This window comes from Callospermophilus lateralis, chromosome 10 (assembly GCF_048772815.1).
Source record: "Callospermophilus lateralis isolate mCalLat2 chromosome 10, mCalLat2.hap1, whole genome shotgun sequence".
NCBI classification, from domain to species: domain Eukaryota; kingdom Metazoa; phylum Chordata; class Mammalia; order Rodentia; family Sciuridae; genus Callospermophilus; species Callospermophilus lateralis.
In genome coordinates, this window is record NC_135314.1 from 17,553,554 (window position 1) to 17,573,732 (window position 20,179).

General features: G+C 40.3%; 1 protein-coding gene across 2 annotated transcripts in view; it reads right to left on the reverse strand.

Moving 5' to 3' along the window:
- The window catches only part of Jam2 (junctional adhesion molecule 2), a 54,544-nt gene extending 48,587 nt beyond the window's left edge, over positions 1 to 5,957 (reverse strand). Inside the window, exon 1 of one of the 2 annotated variants that reach the window (XM_076867726.2) lies at positions 5,190 to 5,955. In XM_076867726.2, coding sequence (XP_076723841.1) covers positions 5,190 to 5,256 — 67 coding nt within the window. In that variant the 5' untranslated portion in view covers positions 5,257 to 5,955. Of the gene's footprint in view, positions 1 to 5,189 lie in introns of both variants that reach the window. The other variant, XM_076867727.2, reaches the window with a different exon arrangement.
- Between the last annotated feature and the right edge of the window lie 14,222 nt (positions 5,958 to 20,179).

Below are 20,179 nucleotides of genomic sequence, written 5' to 3' on the forward strand. Positions count from 1 at the left end.
CCAAAGAGATGGCAGCTTGGGTTGCTGGCTTTGACCCATGGATGGGACATGCAAAGAAGATTCTGCCCTGGAACATTGCCTGTTGATACCTTGATTTTAGCCCAGTGAGACCTTACTTCACACTCCTGATCACTAGATCTTCAAGATAATAATTCATGTTGCATTGTTTGCAGGCATTTGTTTTTGCAGCAATAGAAAATTAACTAGTTGGGTTGTTTTTCTCAGTTCTACCCTTCAAGAAAACAGTGCCCAGTTTTAAGATTTTTTTTTTCTGCCTTTACCAAAGGAAACACCTGAACCAGGTTCTAATTCCCCTTTTCCATTCTCACCCTTACCTTCCTCTAGATGTCAATCTGTCAACAGGGGAATCCTAGAGTATGGACTCAGTAGTGCTACCACTTTGTCACTATGGGATGAAAAGAATATGTTATTTTTCATAATAACCTATACAGGTGCTTTTTGACTTTAACAAAGAGTGTACCTCTTACGTATAGTCCAACATGGATTCTCCAGCAAAACGACCCACGGGAGAAAAGCATCATGATGGCAACCACCAGGGGTGATAGCAAGTGCTCCCCCACTGAGCTGCATCCCCAGCTGGCAGGCAACATCTGTAAGCTCTCCTGGGCGCCTCTCATGACACAGTCAGGTGGAAGGGTAAAGGAATGTTCTCAGCCAAGGGGAACTCACTGTTCTCTTTAGGCTGAAGTTTTTGTTTATGACCTTTTTCTAATGTCCGTTCTGTTATAGTCTTGAAATGGTTATCAGGTCCACCAACAAGCTCATTTTGACCTTTATATCATCAGCTAATGGAGGCCATGCCAGGATGGAACTGGTTCCCTTCAGCTAATTAATTAGGAAGCTTTGTTCTTAACAATGTTTACAGAAGGCAGAATTTTCCTGGCATGGGTTCCCCTCGAGTGCTGTTTTGGGTCAGCACTACCAGAAGTAAGAATTTTGTGATTTTACAAAAGATCAAGACCTCTCCTACCTAAGTCCTTATTGGTTTATGAGATTACAGACTCAGGCCAAGTGGCTGGCTTGTGTTTCAGTGCAGATCTGAAGATCAGCTTCTACCAGCCAGCTAGTGTCAGGAACTGTTCCTGTTCACTCAACTCCTTGGCTAATCCCCAAAAGCATGACAGCCCCTCTCCAGGACCAAACACTCATTCCTTCTCTTTTTGGATATATCAGCTTAACAGACACCTCCGGAAACTCTTAATACCCTACCTACTCAAACATGTGTTTCAGGATTTATACTGTAATTATTAAGTCTATATAATTTTGACTACTGACCCTACCTCATTCCTTTCCATTTGCATGGTCTGAATGTTTTTGCAGCTGCCCCACCCCCTGCAAAAAAAAAAAAAAAAAGCAATCCATATGTTGAAACCTAATCACCAATGTGATAGTATTAGGATATGGGGCTGTTGAGAGGTGATTAGGAGAACGTTTGTAAATGAGATTAGTGCCTTCATAAAAGAGACCCCAGAGCTGGCACAGTGGTGCAAACCTGTAATCCCAGCAGCTTGGGAGGCTATGGTGGGAGGATCGAAAGTTCAAAGCCCGCCTCAGAAACTTAGTGAGGCTCTAAGCAATTTAGCAAGACCTTGTCTCAAATTAAAGAAATAAAAAGGGCTGGAGAATGTGGCTCCAAGGTTAAGCACCCCTGGTTTCAATCCCCTGAGCCAATATATAAATAAATAAAAATAAAAGAAGCCCCAGAGGGCTGCCTTGTACCTTCCATCACGTGAGGACTCCAAGGGATAGAGTCATCTTTGAGCCAGGGAGTGAGCCCTCAGTAGACACTGAACAAACCTGTGCTAATTGTGGACATCCCAGCCTGCAAAACTGTTAATAGAAAAACCAAGCTACCCAGTTTATGGTATTTTGTTACAGTAGCCTAAATGAACTAATACATCATTAGTGTATTAGTTAATTAATCAACAGGTAACATTCATATCTACTATTAACTAAGTTATTTGCTCAGCACTGGATTATTGGAGTGGGAAAGAAAAATATAATTTAACTGCTAAGGTTTAGATAAATGTCTCCCCAAACCCTGTCTGTGTTTTAAAGTCTTGGTCTACAGCCTGTGGTGCTGTTCAGAAGAGGAGGAGACTTTAATTGGTTAGCATAATGGGAGGTTTTCTAGTGTACCCTTGAGGGGACCAGTGGGACTCTTACCCTTTCCTCTCTGTTTTTCACATCTAGGCCATGATGTGAGAGGATTTACTTCACCATGTGCTCCCCACCATGATGTGATGTGTTCACAGGGCCAAAAGTATAGGCACCAACCAAAAATGGATTGAAATCTCAGAAATTATGAGTCAAAATAAGTATTTTCTTTTTTTAAGTTGATTATTTCAGGTATTTTGTTATAGTGACTGAAAGATGACTAAAACATCAACTAAACACAAAAATAAATATCCATATCAATAAAGACATTGAACTCATACTTTAAGTGACAGGAAAAACAATAAAAGGTCCTCTAGAGTACTAAAAAATATATTTAAAAGGTTTCGAAATAGTAGAAAAAATAGAATAAGCATGATATTATAATTAGATATGACAGGATTGGGAAAAGAATGGTACAATTACATTTGGGAGGAGTATTAAGAAGATGAGTACAAAATTATAGCATAAGAAATCCACCAAGTCTTTAATAAATAAAATAGTATTAGATTACCAACCAAAGTATAAAGCAAATATGTATGAGCCCATGTGGATAGAAAAATAAGTGGTTAAATACACAAGGGACACATCCTCCTTCCCTAAAAATTCCAAATAGTTCATGAAGCTATTATACCTTCAAACAGGTAAAATATAGCTCTCGTTCCTTAAGTGTGGATTGTACATAGTGACTTCCTTCCAAAATACATAGCATGGAAATGAGGAAAACAGGTAAGTAACCTATACAGAAAGCTGATATACACTACCTCAGCCAGGTGAAAAAGGTCAACATCAACAGTAGTAAGTCATGTTTACAGTATGCTCCCTAAATATAATATGGCAAAAATGGCACTTCACCTCTGTGGTCCTCCTCCCCAAACCCTAGAACCCATTTGAGTCATGAGAAAAACATCAGAGAAACACCACGAGGATACTTGACTAGTATCCCTCAAACCTGTCAAAGTAATACAAAGCAAGGGAAATCTGAGACACTGCATAGCCAAGAGGTGCCCAAGGAGACATGAGGACTGGATGGAATATGGGATCCTGGAACAGAAGAGGACACCAAGGAAGAATAAGGAAAACCTGAACAAAGTGTACTGTGTACTGTACTAATAAGATACAAACAGCAGGGGAAACTGGGTGTGGGGTATATGCCCATAATCCCAGCAACTCAAAAGGCTGAAGGAGGAGGATGTCAAGTACAAGGCTAGTCTCAGCAACTTAGTGAGACCCTGTTTCAAAATAAAAAATAAAAGGACTAGGGATATAGCATCCCTGGGTTCAATCCCAGTACTGTACACCAACCCCCCCAAAAAAATTAAAATGCAAGAAAACACTTGCAGTGCCAGACTTTTTGACAACCCAGGAACAATATGGAAAAGGTTACCACAATACTTCCAAATTAAACCCCAAATAAATTAGGATTGGCAGAGGCCATATATTATATATTTATACATTATATATTTACCCAACACTTTAATCCTGCCCATTAATCTATTTATTCTATTTTATCTTATTTTTTTGTGGATTGATTGCCTCTTGGTTGTTTCTTGGCTACAACTTCAAACTTAGGGTATATTGTTTCTATTTTGATGCCTAAATAGAAATAAGAGAGAAAAATGATTTTCACTGTTTTTAATTAACACATTTTACACTAAAATCACAATGCTTTTAGATATTTAAACTTTCAGTGGAATACATATCTTGCCCAGTAGTTTTGTTACAGTTCCTCCAGCTTGTGTCTTTGTTGCCTTTCTGCATGGGCACATTTTTTTTTTTCTTTGCTGTTCAGTGTGATACCAATTGATATTTCAAAATTGCACAAAGGTTTAATTGTGAAACTCTGCCTTCTTGGTTTGGTTTTCTTTATTATAGATCAGCACATGTTCCTTCCTTGAGACAATATGCACCCTCCTTCCCCTCTAAAGAACATAGCTGTCTTGACATTGGGCTGAGCAATGATTATTTGGGCAATGAGATTGTGGGAAAAGTCACTTTTGTGGTGTAAGACACTCATCTGGCAGGTTGTTTTAAGTATTATACTTATTATTACTAGGACTTGAATAGAAACAATAACTCATTTCATGTTTTTTTAAAAAAAAAGGAAAGAAAAAATAGAAAAAACGAAAGAGTGGGGAAAAAACGAAAGACAAAGACTTCATTGCTTAAGGTCTATTGTCTTTTTCAAAAAAAAAAAAAAAAAGTTAAGGCGAAGAAAACAAAAGGAAACGTTCCCAGGATTTTAAATCTTTCCGAGTTCAGAATCTGTAAAAATCCTTTTTAAAACCATCCCGTGAAATTGGCTTTGAGATCTCTCCCCTACTAAGCTACTCGATCATTCGGCTTTTGCATCTTTCTAACTATTGTCCCACTGGACGTCTCCTGAGGACACAGCAGCTGGCCAGAGTCACCAGACCAGACTTCTCTGAAGGTCCATGTGCAGGTGGAGAGGATAAAAGTACTTGTGGCTCAGCAGCCACGAACTTCCCCCACCCACGCCTCGCACAAGCGCCTTGCATACCATCCACCCAGAAGGGACCCCAAGAAGCCCTGACCACTCTGCCACTGGCCCCTCCGCCTGTCGGTACTTAAATCGCGGCCGGCGCCTGCCTCCTAGTGATGCCATCTTCCTTGGGCTCTTAGCATCTTAGGAGTAGAGCTTTGCATTCTGATCACGTCCCCGGTGTCTTTGAAAACTTACCCCAACTTTGTAAGAAGATGAGAATCTGCTAAGTGGACACCCTTAATTTTTTCGAACTACAACTGACGAAATCGGGCGCTATTTACCAGAAACCCCAGATCCCCGGCTCCCAGTACCTGCACCGGTCCGCCCCCCGGCATTTCCCGCTTGTTTAGTGTAAAACGTGATGCCCCTCTACAGACCCCCCACCCCAGCCCAGGGGCGCAGAGGCGCGGTCCGCGAGCGCCGCGTCTGGGCGCTGGAGGTTTGGGGGAGGCTGGTCAAATAGGAGGCGGTGGATGGGTGGGCGGGTGGAGGTACCCGAGCAACTTACAGCCCAGGGCGACCACCAGGTAGCGCAGCAACAGCAGGAGGAGGCGGTGGCTGCTCCCCCTCGCCATCTTCCCGGGGCCGGAGCTAGCTGCTGGGCGCGGAGGTCCAGGGTCCCAGCGGCAGGAGCGCGGGAGGCGGGCGGGGGCCCCGAACTTCTGGGGCTGCCTAGGAGGAGAGAGTCGCGGAGCCAAGGAAGCGGAGGGGAGGGGCAGGTCCTGAAGGGATGTCAGTTTCTCTTCCCCAGGCGCCTTCTCCGCAGGCTGCCAAGAGGCCGGTCTTCAGTCGTCCAGTCCTGGGATGGGGGCTCCGGGCCGTTCTTTTTTTTAAGGAGGGGAGTGGGCTGGGGGCGTGGAGGCGACACAAGGCGTCCGCTGGGTCCTAGTGGTGGTGGGGGGCAGCAGTAATCTAGCAGCGGAAGGGAAAGCCTTGGCGGGTCGTTCCCCCACCCCCGCGCCGCCGGGATTGATCGGCTTTGTGTCTGGTCCTGCGCGGGCTGCCAGCTGTCCCCAGGGCGAGGAGCTCCGGGCAGAAGGCGCGCACAGGGGTGGGGGGGCGCGGGGGGGCGGCCGGTGATGGGTTGGGCTGGGGGCGGGCTCCGCCTGCCTCGCCCCGATCCCTTTCTTCTGCGCACAAAACTTCTTTTTCGGGTTTCAGCTTAGGGCTAAGAGCTTGTTGGAAAAAATTCTGCCGAACGAGCGAAACCGCGAGGGAAGCGCTGGGAGAGGGAGTTCGCGAGCTCCGCCTCGGACTTCAGGGAAAAAAAGAAAAGCAATCACGGTCGTGCTGGAAGTCAGGTCTCAGGTTTTAGAAGAGCCTTGGCCCCTTCTCAGTTTAAGCGTTTTGCTCCTTCGGGAGTTAAGGTGTGTTTTGTGTTCTTTGCTTTTTCACGTGTCAGAATTGGAAGTTCATCTAACGGTGTGAAATATTTATCATGTTTCTTTCAAGTTACATAACTGCTGCCTGTGGAGTTTTCCACATGTTAAAACTCCGCAGCTGCCTTTTGTCAGGTTTATTTTTGGTCTACTCTGCTTTTAAAAGGGAGACCCATTATGAATGCTCTGTTGCGTGCTTTTGAATTGGCCCGCATTTATGTTGCACATGCTTACAAAGGCTAAACAGGCGATTTTTATGTTTGCTTCTAAGGACCAAAAACGTCTGGTGCCTTCAAGGAATTGGCAGGTCTGGATAAGGACCCTTGCAAGAGAAGAAATTTTTAAACAGAATATTTTTAAAAGGTAGACGAATGCATAAACCTCTGTATAAAAGATAGCTGAATCGGTGGTGAGCGGTTAAAAAATTCAGCCCACTCAGTGGACAAAGGCAACCAGCCTTTAGACAGGCAGAGCTGCAAGGAATGGGGCATCCCTGATGTTGCCTTGGCGACGGTGATGAAAGCTTAGTCCCTATGGGAAGGGAGGAGGTGGCAGAGAAATCAGGGACCCAGAAGGGAAAGTCGAAAATGGCAAAATGTTAAAGCTCATACTTCACCCAAGCAAGAAGCAGAACGGGCTCTAGGACAGACTTTTGCCAGCTTTTCTGGGCAGTAACAAGTAATATTTGCTACTTTAAAGTTATTTGCATTCTTTTTTCCTCATTCTTGCTATAACTGTATGATTTTTAGCCTCCCTAAAGATACATATATATATATATAATTTATAAAATATATATTATGTTATAATATATATTTTATATATATATAATAAATGAGTCAATTACACACACACACACACACACACACACACTCATTTATTTTTCCACTCAGCCAAGGCATTTGTCAAATGGCTACAGTGTGTTCAATGCTGGGGGACCATAATGCACAAGACTGAGGCGTCATTGCTAATAAACTCACAGTTCTGATGGGGTGAGGTGGGGGAAAGAATCCCATCTGGAAAGACCCCTAATACCACAAGTATTACAGAAGGACAGTAAATAAAAACAACGGTTTTTATTTCATGTTTTCTTAGTGGTAGTGTCTGAAAACAAGAGATATCTAATAGCCCGGCAACTTTAAGAGAGTCAGGGTTATCATTTCCACTTGACATAAGAGAAAATTGGGTTAAGACATGCCAAATGGCTTGCCCAAGGCCAAGGATATGGGGGATGGATCCAGGGTGGGTCCAGAGCTTTCTTCATTAGGGCTTGAAAATGGGTAAAAATTTGAAAGGAAGGAAGTCAGGGTTGGGCATCTAGATAGAGAGCAGGATCGAAATCTAGGAGATCTAAAAATTATGGATTATTTATGAAAACCAAATTTCTACAGCACTAGAGTACATGTGGAATTGGGATGAGGGTGGTGGGTGGTAGAAAACAAAGAGGAGGTTGAACTATGAGGGTTATTCAATGTCATACAACTGACTCTAGATATTATTCTACAGCTTTTTTTTAACGGGTTGGATCTTTATTTTCCCACATTTTAAAATTGATACATTATAATTGTACACAATGATTGGATTTGCTGTTACATACTCATATAGACGCAAAATATAACAATTTAATTTGGCCAATATCACTCTCTAGCACTTCCCCCGTTCCTCCAATACTGACCCTCTATTTTAGGTCCATTTTCTCTACTGGGCTCCCTTTGATTTTTATGAGATCTGCCCCCACCTTTTCTTTCCCCCCTTTTTCCCCTTTGGCTTTTTCATATGAGAGAAAACATATGACCCTTGTCCTTCAGACTGGACTTATTTTGCTTAACCTGATGACCTCTAATTTCATCCATTTCCCTGCCAATGACATAATTTCATTTCTCTTTATGGCTGAATAAAACTCTGTTGTGAAAACATAGCACACTTTCTTTATCCATTTATCCATTGATGGCAACCTAGGCTGATTCCATAGTTTGGTTATTGTGAATGTATTCTACAGCTTTTTAGGACAGGATATGAAGAAATCCATATTTTATTTCTTATTAGAGCTTTATGTACAAGTGTACCTTTTCCCCCCACAATGTTAGTATTTATTGTTGTTTTTATTCTTGATTATTGCCACTCTGACTGGAGTGACATGAAATCTTAGGGTAGTTTTGATTTGCATTTCTCTGATTGCTAAAGATGTTAGACATTTTTTTCATATATTTGTTGTCCATTTGTGTTTCTTCTCATGAGAAGTTTCTGTTTAGGTTTTTTATCGATTGGACCTGTGTGTGTGTGTGTGTGTGTGTGTGTGTGTGTCTTAAATTTTTGAGTTCTTTGTGTATTCTGGATATTAATTCCCTATTGGAGGAATAGCTGTCCAAGATTTTCTCCCATTCATTAGGCTCTCTCTTCATGCTCTTATTTCCTTTGCTGTTTAGAAGCTTTTTAGTTTAAGGATTCCACTTACTGACTCTTGGTTGCATTTTTTGCAATACCCATCAAAATACTAATGACATTCTTCACAGAATCAGAAAAAAAATAATTCTTAAATTCACTAGGAAGGATAAGAGACCCAGAATAGCCAAAACAATACTAAGCAAGAAAAGCGAAGCAGGTGGCATCACAATACCTGATCTGAAATTATATTACAGAGCTGCAGAAACAAAACAGCATGGTATTGGCATCAAAAATAGACATGAAGACCAAGGAAGCAGAATAGAAGACGTAGAGAAAAATCCACATACCTATAGCTGTCTGTTGTTTGACAAAAGTGCCACAAATGTATCTTGGAGAAAAGACAGCCTTTTAAACAAATAGTGCTGGGAAAACTGGGTATATATATATATATATGTGTGTGTGTGTGTGTGTGTGTGTGTGTGTGTGTGTGTGAAATTAGACCCCTTTCTCTCATGTGCACAAAACTCAAATCTGAATGGATCAAATATTTAGGAATTAGACCATAAAAGTTCACAAGTGCTAGAAGAAAACATAGGGTTGACATTCCATCATACAGGTGCAGACACTGACTTCCTTAACGAGAGCCCCAAAACACAAGAAATGCAATATTCATATTTTAGAATTGTGCTGTGCAATATAGCAGCCTAGAGATTTGAGTCATCATATAAAATTGAATGATTGAAAAAACATCAGCAATAGGATGGTGAAAGGAGTAGCAGTCCTAAATACCACTTTGTTAGGGAAAGAGTGGGTTTCACTATGGTTATGCTTATAAGAATCCCTTTCAGGGAATGTGGGCAATCTGTTGGGAAGAATAGGGAGACAATATCACAGAAGTCCATCTAAACTGTATTCTACTCTCCATGAGCATACACCCCCTATCACCTGTCATAATCACTTTGACCTTGACACTGTGAACAGTTGTTTCAGGTAAATGTAAACGGTGATTTAGTATTTTAGGACATTTCCCATTTTTTTAGTCTTTTTATTCTGATTCTGAATTCAAGGTAACATTGAGGAGGTGTGGAGGCACATTTCCTAAAACAAGCAGTGCAGGAAAGGGCTGGGTTTAAATCGAGTGACTTCTCACAACATCTCAGATTTGGTGTTCTGTGTTGGATGGGTTATTTTTCCTCATGGGTGTGGAGAGGGTGCTGGCAAGTGTGTCCACATGCTGTAGCTTAGAGAAAAGAAAGAAAAAAATACTTCCATTTCTGGAAACACATAAATGCTCAATTGTCCCATGTATAAATTTTAAGCTCCCAAGAATAGAATTCAAGGTCTTTATTGACTTCCTCATTACCTTGTTCCGTTACCTCTCACCACTATCTCTTCAGCCCATTTTCTGGAACGTGGCTGATTTTAGTATCTCATCCTGATGTGCCCATCAACCCTCATGCTTGGGATACCCTGCTATGGTTTGGATGTTGAATCGCCTCCAAAGATCCATATGTAAATGCTTCTTTGTCCCCAGGGTGATGGGAGTGGGAAGTTTTGTGGACCTTTAGCAGATGGGGACTACTGGAAGGTCCTTAGGTCATTGGGGTCATATCCTCACAGTGGATTGTGGGACCCCAAGTGCTCCCTTGCTCTCCACTCCTGATTCGAGATGTAATCATGAGGTTGCTCCTGACATACACTCCTGCCATGAGCACCATGAGGCCATATAGCCCAGGCATGGCTATTGAGCACTTTGTCATTTGGATTTTCAGCCTCTGAAACTGTAAGCTAAAAAAACCTTTTCTCTCTTTGCAATTCAGCTGCCTAGTGTATTTTATTGTAGTAAATGGAGCTGACTGATACATATTTATCCTCCTTTCCGGTCAAACACAGAACCCCAGGTAGCTTTTTTACTTAGTGATACCGTTCAACTTTGTCTCAAGGAGGACTAAGAGAATTAAAGAGGGAAGACAACTTTACAAGCTTCATTTGGTTCTAATTATAAGCAGAAACATACTTTCATGTTCTCTGTTCCTAAATTACTTAGCATCACCAAGTGAGTCCTACCTTCCAGTTAAGTGACATTCACTAGCAATCAGCAAATAAATCATTACTATTTTTTTTAAATGATATTTGTAACCAGGCATGGTGGTGCACACCTGTAGTCCCACTACTCAGGAAACTGAGGCAGGAGCATTACAAGTTCAAGGCTAGCCTGGGCAATTTAGTGAGATCCCATCTCAAAAAGTAAGTAAACAAAAAAGGCTTGAGGATATGATTCAATAGTAGAGGGCCTCAGGTTCAGTCCTCAGTATTGCAACAACAACAATTGATGAGGAGATCTCCATTGGGTTGCAGGGAGTTGTGCAGTTTAATTCAACATCACACAGCTGGTGATACAATCCAGATGACAGCATGTTGAAAGGATTTGGAGTAGATTCAAATGATTCTTCCATTTGGTCCCTGCTGTACAGAGCACTCTGAAAGATAAGCTGATGGCTTCTTTTGGCTCAGTCGAAAAGGTAGCTATGAATGTTGAAGGATGTTGGCTGTGGAATTCATGACTTTGGCAACGATAAAATCATAACAAGTCCAGAAATTAATACCTGGAAAATTCCTGTTCGGTGGTATTAAAAAATATTTCAACTCTTACACTTGCACAGGTAGAATGATATGTGTACAGGCCACATATAGAGGCAATGCTTTGATGATCTTATACTTCAAGGTCTAAAAATTTCCATCTGTGAAAGTAACATAAATGGATTCTGAATTGTCTGGCCTCAGCTAGGTACAGTGGTGCACACCTGTATCCCAGCTACTCTGGAGGCTGAGGCAGGGGGATCACAAGTTTGAGGCCAGCCTGGGCAACTTAGCAGATCCTGATTCAAAATAAAAATATCTGGAGTTGTAGCTCAGTGGTAGAGCACTTGCCTAGCATGTCTGAGGCCCTGGGATCAATCCCCAATTAAAAAAAAAAAATCTAACCCTCAGTTAATTTTCTGTGTCTGGAGAAGCTGATGTCAGCTCACCATGTGATACTCAATTTTTGCAACACAGTATGAACCTAGGAAAAATGATAACAATGAGGATTTTAATTGTTAACATTTATTTAGTGTTATAGGCCACACTATGCTGAGCACTTTACAGGTGTCAACTAGTAAGGAGCTCTGTGCAGAGATACTATTATTGTTTCTATCCTACATATGGAGCAACAAAGGCTTAGAAAAGTCAAATTTCTGACCCAGAATGTGGCAACTAGGAAAATAACTGAGCCGGATTTAAACCCTATCTGACTCCAAGAGCCACGTACTTTACCACTAAGATATCTGAAAAGATGAACTCCAATGCAATGTTTTTCTCCCATCTTAGAGGAAGTAGAAAGAGTTATCCTGAATTTTGTCACTGTTTCCATAGTGACAATGTCATCTTCTTGTGTTTGGCACTTTTTATAGTCCTTTCACATGCATTTTCTCTTTGGATCTTGGCAACAACCCAATGAAGAAGCTGGATAAAGTAGTGATTGTGCATTTTTGAACACTCTGTGTGTAATAGATGAATAAGCATCTAATATTCAGTAAGTGCCTAATAAACTCCAGATGACAAACCCATAAAGGCATCTTTTTTTCTGTTTAGTCAATACTCAGGATACTCCAAGTAATCATCCTGGATATGACATAGAGATGTGGGAAGCATGTGATTGGAAGTTTGCCTCTCTGGGACTAGGTTCTATCTTTGTGGCTCCTAAAGGAGACTCAGAGACATGGTAACCAGCCCATGTTCATAATTCACGACTCCAAGCCATCTGTGTCCACAGACCCTGCTACTCCATATTCACTTGTTTCAGTGAGTGCCAGATTCTATTGCCACCTTAAGACATCTGTATTTCTCTAGCTCAGATCTTTCTATTTTCTCTGTTTTTAGAACATCTCTACCTAGATGTGCCACAGAAAATCAATGTCTAAAGTTGAGCTGAATTTATCACCTATGAACCCCATCTCATTGTTCTCCAGTTTTCCCCCTCCTTCCTCTCTACTGCCCTTTCCACCTTCCATTATCCAGCATGAAATAAGTAACAACAACAAGCAAGCCACGGGGCTAATGGGGACACAATTATATGCACCAACGGTTAATGTCTCAACTCACGGAGATGTGCATGGAGGAAAAGGACATAAATCAGTAAGCATGACTGCTGGGGAGATATTAAAAATGAATTTGTCAGGTTAGGCAGTTGGGGAGATTTCTCTGAAATGTAACGGAAGTAGGAGAGCACAGGTAGAAAGAAAAATCTGTGAACAGGGATCACGATGTGCAAAGACCTGTGACATGTATTAGGGTGGACAGATGGGGCTGTAGCACAAGTGCCCCTGCTTGAAATCCTTATGGCTTCCATCAGCTTTTAGAATAAAAGCAAAGTGCACAACAGGGTTTCATTTTCTTTTCCTTTTTTTTTTTTTGATCAGCCATAGAACTTTACATATGCTATTCCCTCCTCCTCTTCCTCCTCCTCCTCCTCCTCCTCCTCCTCCTCCTCCTTCTTCTTCTCGTATTATCTAGATTTCTTGAATATTTGTTATCTGGTAGACATTAAGCTAAGATCTCTTCATATTATCTAATTTAATCTTTATAACAATCATTAAATAAGGTAAACTATTATTTCCATTTTATAAGTGAGGTAATTGGGACAGTAAAGTTAGGCAACAAGTCAGAGTCAGAGTAACAACAGCCTGTTGGTGCTTGTTATGGATTGAATGCGTCTCTCCAAAATTCGTATGGAGAAACCCTAACTCCCAAAGTGGTGATATTAGGGAGTGGGGCCTTTAGAAGGTAATTACATCCTGAGGGCAGAGCTCATATGAATAGGATTAGTGCCTTTTTAAGAAGAGTTGGGAGAGCTGGCTACTTCTCTGTTCCCTCACCCAAGTGGAAATGCAGCAATAAGGGCCATGTTTGAGCCAGAAAATGGACCCTTATCAGACACCTAATCCACTAGCTCCTTAACCTCGGACTTCTCATCCTTCAAAGCAGTGAGAAGTGAGTGTTAACTATTTAAGCCACCCTGTCTGTGGCATTCTGAACTGACTAAGAAATAATGCAGAGGTTTGGAACCCCACCTGGCTGACTCAAGGAACTAAACGTGGAGCAAGGTCCAGTAAATTGCCCAGGTCACCCAGCTGGCCAGGACATAGGTGCAAGCCCGGTCCATCTGTCTCTGCAGGCTTTCCTCCACAGGTCTGCCATGTCAGTGCCACTCTTACCACCAACCTTCCAAGTCAGTTTCTCTACCGAAAATCAGCCCTGATGGCCCTACTGTGTTCACTGTAGGGATTTAATAACTTATTTAAAAGGTCCACTTTTAATTTATTTTAAGTTACTTTGATTTTTGAACATTATGGGGGAAAAACTATGAAATACAGCCTATGTATTTGTACATCCTATGTATTATTTCCTCAGGATACCTGGTACATGTCTTAGCTTATTTCCTGTTGCAGTAAAGGAATGCCACAGGAAATTAATAAAGGTTCATTCATCTTATTGTTACGAAGGCTGGAAATTTCAGGGTTGAGGGGCCACCTCTGATGCGGGCCTTCCTGCTGGCACTGTGTGTGGTGGATGTGTGTGGTACTGGGGATCAAGCCCACGCTGAGCAAGCACTCTACCACTGAGCTAGAAACAGATTTTATAATAGATCCACTCTGGAGATTACCCATTGATCCATTAAACCATTAGTACACTAACACATGAGTGGATTAATCCATTCACAAGGGCATAGCCCTGATGACGTTCTTAGAGTTTTCATCTTGTGAAATTTCATAACGGGGATTCGTCTTCAACCTGTGATCTGGTGAGGACATTCAAACCATAGCAGTAAGATGTTAGGCAGTTCTAGAAGTTCTGGTGCATTACTAATACTTGAGCTTTTAGTAGTGGATTCTGTTACCTCGGACTATTTGCTAGGGGAATATTTATGCTGTGTGTCAACAAAGAAAAACATGACTTTAAAAATATCCTCTGCATTTTCATTAATTTTTCTTGGTATACACAAAAGAAAAAAAGATGAAACCACTGTATCTCTTTTCCTTGGACCAAGTCCTCTCTTAAAAGTACTGAATTTTGCGTGTAATACAACATTAGGCAGATAAATAGGACTATAAGTAGCAGAAAATAGGTGGCTTTTGATTTATTTAGTGTTTACTTTGTATCTTGAAACATTTTTTTCTAATACATCTGTATAAACATTCATTTGTCTTATCAACTTTTTAATGCTAATAGAATTTTATGCCTAAAAGAACTTTGCTTACCAATGTGTCAGCTGCGTTCCTGTATCTTCAGAGTTCTTTAGAGAACATGGACACACTTCACCTGTTCTGTGACAGAGAGAGTGGGATGCAGTAGACAAAGAACAGAATGATGTTTTTTTAACTCCCAAAGATTTAGAAATTCCACCGTGTTCTTGAAACTGTCCACTCTTACCAGGTGGATGGTTTTAATCGTTCCGAAATGGTTTTTTTTTTTTTTTTTTTTTTGACTCTGATGTAAAGTAGCCAACTGGAATATCAACAGCAGAGTAACATTTAGTTCCATAACTGATGAGCTATTCAATGACTGTTCTGTCCATCATATAAGCCAAGATTTCTCTGTTGTCTGGAGAAGTGAGAAAAAAAAGTCGAGGGGGGATGAGGATATTTTCTCATAAATTTCAAAACCCTTTCATTGTCTCACTTAATTGTATGGCTTGCCTTATTTCTTTAAGACATAATACTTTTAGGGATTAGATGAGTTTTGAGGAAAAAAACTGCTCCAATTCCAGATTTTTTCATCCCCTGGAAAGGTAATGTTACAAAGAAGACCTTGTGCTAAGATTGTTGATTCCTTGTGCTAAGATTCCTCACTGAGACAGGGTTCAAATGTTTCTCTGGCCTGGGGAAGTGAAAATATCCTTGGGATAGATGAAATTTAACAGTAGGATAATTAGGGTGAGAGGCTGTAATGGAAGTCTTTTCTGTCATTCCTTCCTAGGATATGGCAAAACATCCTGCAATACTGAAAACCAAAGGTGAAGATATACTGCCATCCCAGAAGCAACATCTTTTTTTTTTTTTTTTTTTTTTTTTATCTCAATACACTCTTATATATGCCAGCTAACACTCTGGGCTTCGGTTTCTCACATATTAAAAACGGGACTGAGAAATAGGATTTTGAAAATGTTTTCAAACTATAAAACAAGACAGCTTCTATATTTGAGTTTCAAAATTCAGAAATGAAGGCCAAGAAGTTCTTCTCATAAGAAAAACCATATTATTATGCTGTAAAGTTGTTAATAGGATAAACAGCTTGTACTCTACTACAGATTTTTTTTCAATTTCCTCTTGCCCCCAGCCATCGAAGACACATACACACTTTTTCTGTCTCTTTCTCATGCACCATTTAATACAGTTTTATCCTAGTAAGTCAACAATGTTGGAAGAGAAAGGGATATAGGGAGATAGAAGCTAGAGAGATTCCTTGATTGTGGTATATAAATTGGGATTATAAGACCATCTGTTTCTTCTCTTTTCTGATCATTCTCTTATCATCAATTTTCTTCTCTGTATTGCCTTCCATTCTTTCTGCTTTCAGAAACCACATGTTGACTGAGAGTCTTAACTAGGAAAAAGCTTCTGGTTTTAGCCAAATCCCTCCATAGCATTTTTCAATGCAGAAAGCTTTGGATTTTGGCCTAACTTGACCACAGTCTTCACCCACAGTTTAAGATTAAAGAGAACTTTGCTTTCTGCTTTCAGGGTCCCTCTGGAAACACCAAGATATAAAGTCTTAGCTGGTACTTGGACCTATTTTAACAAATCCAGGTCCCCCCATCCCCTTTACCTCCTGCTAGTAAAAGAAAAGTTGATGGGAATAATAAAGAGACAAGGACCACCTCAGGACACAAGGATGAATAACTCAGAACCTACTATCATTAAGATCTTTCCCTAACCCCATTCAGACTCTTTCAACAATGCTGGAATGTGCCCTTCCCCATCTCCTATTTTTATCAGATTGACCATAAAGACCACATGCAGGATTGCACCATGATGTCTCCAAGGATCTTTCACAAGGAAGAAATTCCTTTAAAAAAAATCACCGTACTCGTGACCAGAGAAAAAAATGCCAGACACTAGTGGAAAAACACCAGACCTTAGTCCACCTCTGCCGCTCAATAAAAACCAGTGCCTTCCTTTGTTCGGGGGACCAGCCTGATTTCTCTCTCCATCAGCGCCATTCCCCTTCTCTCCCTGGTGAAGCTCCCCACATTTTCCCAGTTAAAGCCTTGATAGTATGTTTGTGTTCAAGAGACTCCATTTGGTTTTTACCATCATTGAGTCAGATGTTCGATAATAGAATTATCAAACTTTTTGGTACGAATGATATCTTGTTTTCACTGCAAAAGTTTCAGTTAAGTAAAACTCATCTTTTATGTAAGAAAATATTGTTTTTTCCTTATGTATTTCTAGAAGTACTTTATATATTAAAGAGATTAGTCTTTTCTTATATGCGTTAAAAATAAAGAAAAAGAAAATATTGTTTTATAAAATAAGATAGACACTCGAGAATTAGTGTGTATACTGTTTGAAATTCATATTAAGATACTTTAGAAAAATAAAGATACAGCAAAATATGGCAAAGTTAACCTAGGCGCCTTAGTTTGTTCAGACTACTAAAACAAAACACCATAAATGGGGTAGCTTATAAACAATGGAAATTTTTTTTTTCATAGTTCTGGAGTCTGGGAAGTCTATAATCAACTAATGGGCAGATTCAGTGTTTGGCAAAAGCCCAACTTTCTGGTTCTTGGAGGCTCCTTCTCATGACATCCCTACAGGTAGAAGGGACGAGGTGGCTCTCTGGGTCTTCTTTTACAAGGACACTAATCCTATCCTTGAGGTTGACATAACCATCTTCCAATGGCCCTGCCCCTTAACACTGCCACATTGGGAATAGGTTTCAGCATAATAATTATGGGGGACACAAACATTCAGACCATAGCGCTGAAGGTGGGTATATGACATCCATTATTGCAATTTTTTTTTCTTTTCTATATGGCTGAAATGTTTCACACACGTAAAAAAATAATTTAAAAAATTATCCATCTTCATAAACAAGAAATCAAAGCGTATTGAATTATTCTGTACCCTCTTCCCTTAAATGAACTTGCTGGCTCTTCAAAATTGTGAAACTGGCTGGGCATGGTGGCACATGCCTATAGTCACAGTGGCTCCGGAGGCTGAGGCAGGAGAATGGTGAGTTCGAAGCCAGCCTCAGCAACTTAGTGAGGTCCTAAGCAACTCAGACCCTGTCTCTAAATAAAATTCAAGAAAGGGCTGGGGATATGGCTCACCTGGTATATATATATATAAAAAAAATGTGTAACTGAAGTTCTCTAAAGAAACTGCATCTATGTTAAAACTTTCTGCAGACTGCCTTTGGCTCAGAAGAACATCATGATTGTGGGGAAATGTAATGATGCAGGTAAAAGCCAAAATTATCTTGGGCTATCTTAGGCCCTTTAATAGCCATTTACTTCAACTTTGGTATCTGACCTAACATTCTCACAATTATTGGTAAACATCTTGGAATATACCCCTAAGCTTAGCAGATCTCCTGCCTCTACTAACTCTGAAGCTAAGAATAGTGTGACATAACACCTTGTAAGGGGGTGGGGGTGTGCAGGGCAGACTCTACTTTAAAACTGGAAGATTTAAAGGAAGAACCAGTCATTGTCTCTGATCTAACTCCAGTTTGTTCTCTGTCCCAGCTCCCTGCAGGCAATCATTTCATTCTGGGATTGAAATGAATAGAAACTACTCCCCAAACCCTGGTATCAGTAGGACAATCTGAAACCTATGGAAAGCTTGCTGTTATTTTACCATAGCTGGCCTACCTAATGCCCTCACTTATGTATTTGCCAAATGTATTGATTTATGACTTTGTGCTTTGGCTTTAAGTCATGCAACCTCTTTCCCAGTGCAATGCATCACTCAGGGTAAAGTGAATCCATGTTCCTGGCCTTGGTCACCCATATTTTGTGTAGAATAAGCTATTTTCTTAAAAGCAGAGTTGTTAAAGAAGGTGGAATGAGATGGACAACATTACTCTAGGTACGTGTATGTTTGCACGAATGGTGTGACCCTACTTTGTGTATAATCAGAGAAGTGAAAAATTCTGTTCCATTTGTATACAATGAATCAAAGAGCATTCTGCTGTCATGTTTAACTGATTAGAACAAACAAACAAATAAATAATAGCCAAAAAAGTGGAGTTGTTATTTTAAGTCTATAAAATAGCAAGATAGATGAACTATCTTTACTATGTTCCTGGTTCCATTTATTTACTGGATCTGAGAGAAATGACCACTACCAAAACAACTTCAGTTTTACAGAGGCCTTAACTAAAAGTTGGAAGACAAATTAATTGGGGAGAAAAATAGAAACTTCTCTTCTTTTTTTTTTTTTTTTTTAATCTTGACCTCTACAACTAAATCTAATACCCTTGCTGTTGGGGAGAGAAACACACAAGGAAAGAAGGAAGGAGAGGCAGCTAACATCTCTCAGGTGATGATGAAGATAGAGCTCCATGGACCACGCTGAACAGCAAGGCGGCATTCAAATACAATCAATGAAAAGAGGAAAATTCTGAGATAGCCTCAATTGAATTAAAAAGGTTGTAAGACAGAGGGGAGGTGAGATGGAGAGGTTAAACAGTTCATAAATTATAGGCAGAGAACAAAACACAATTTCACATTTTTCCCCCCAATACTGGGGATTGAACCCAAGTGTACTCTACCATTGAACTACATTCCCCACTCATTTTTTTTTGTTGTTGTTGTTGTTGTTATTTTGAGACAGAGTCTTACAAATTGTGCAATCTGTTCTTAAAATTTGTGATGCTTCTGCCTCAATCTCCTGAGGCTTCACCATTGCACCTGGCTTCACATTCTTAAATAGAAGTCAAAACTTGAAATCCCATCACACCCCTTAGGCGCCAACACATCCTGCTTATAGCCCCAAACAATGTAAAAGCAACAATTACTTCTGCTGATGGACTGCCCTCCTCTCCCCTGTTTTCATACACTGTCTCTTTTATCTATAGTCCCCATAGGTTCAATGTAAACAATTTATTCCTTCCTTTCCCAAATCTTCATCATTAAAAAATGCCCTTAGGTCTGGTCCAGGACATGTGTCCAACTATAACCGATCTCTGCAGCTGATAGTTGTGGGAACTTTTCCTAAGACCTGGTCCTTTTTCTAGCTAGCATTTATTTATTTATTTTAACCAAAATATTAATCTTATTTTTTAAAAAAAAACACTTATTCTTTAGTTGTAGGTGGGTACAATACCTTTATTTAATTTTTATGTGGTGCTGAGGATCAAACCCAGTGCCTCATGCATGCTAGGTGAGCGTTTTTCCTCTGAGCAACAACCCCAGCCCCTAATCTTGTTTTTTTTTTATTTGTTCATTTCAGCTATACATGACAGTACAGTGTATTTTGACATATTATATATACATATGTATTTTATATATAATATTGTATATATGTATTTGACATATATACACATATATATTCTAATTAGGATGCTATTCTTGTGGTTGTACATGATGTGGAGTTACACTGATCATATATAAGGATAGGATATTTATGTCTGATTCATTCTACTGTCTTTCCTATTACCATCCTCCCTCCCTTCCCTTCCTTCCCCT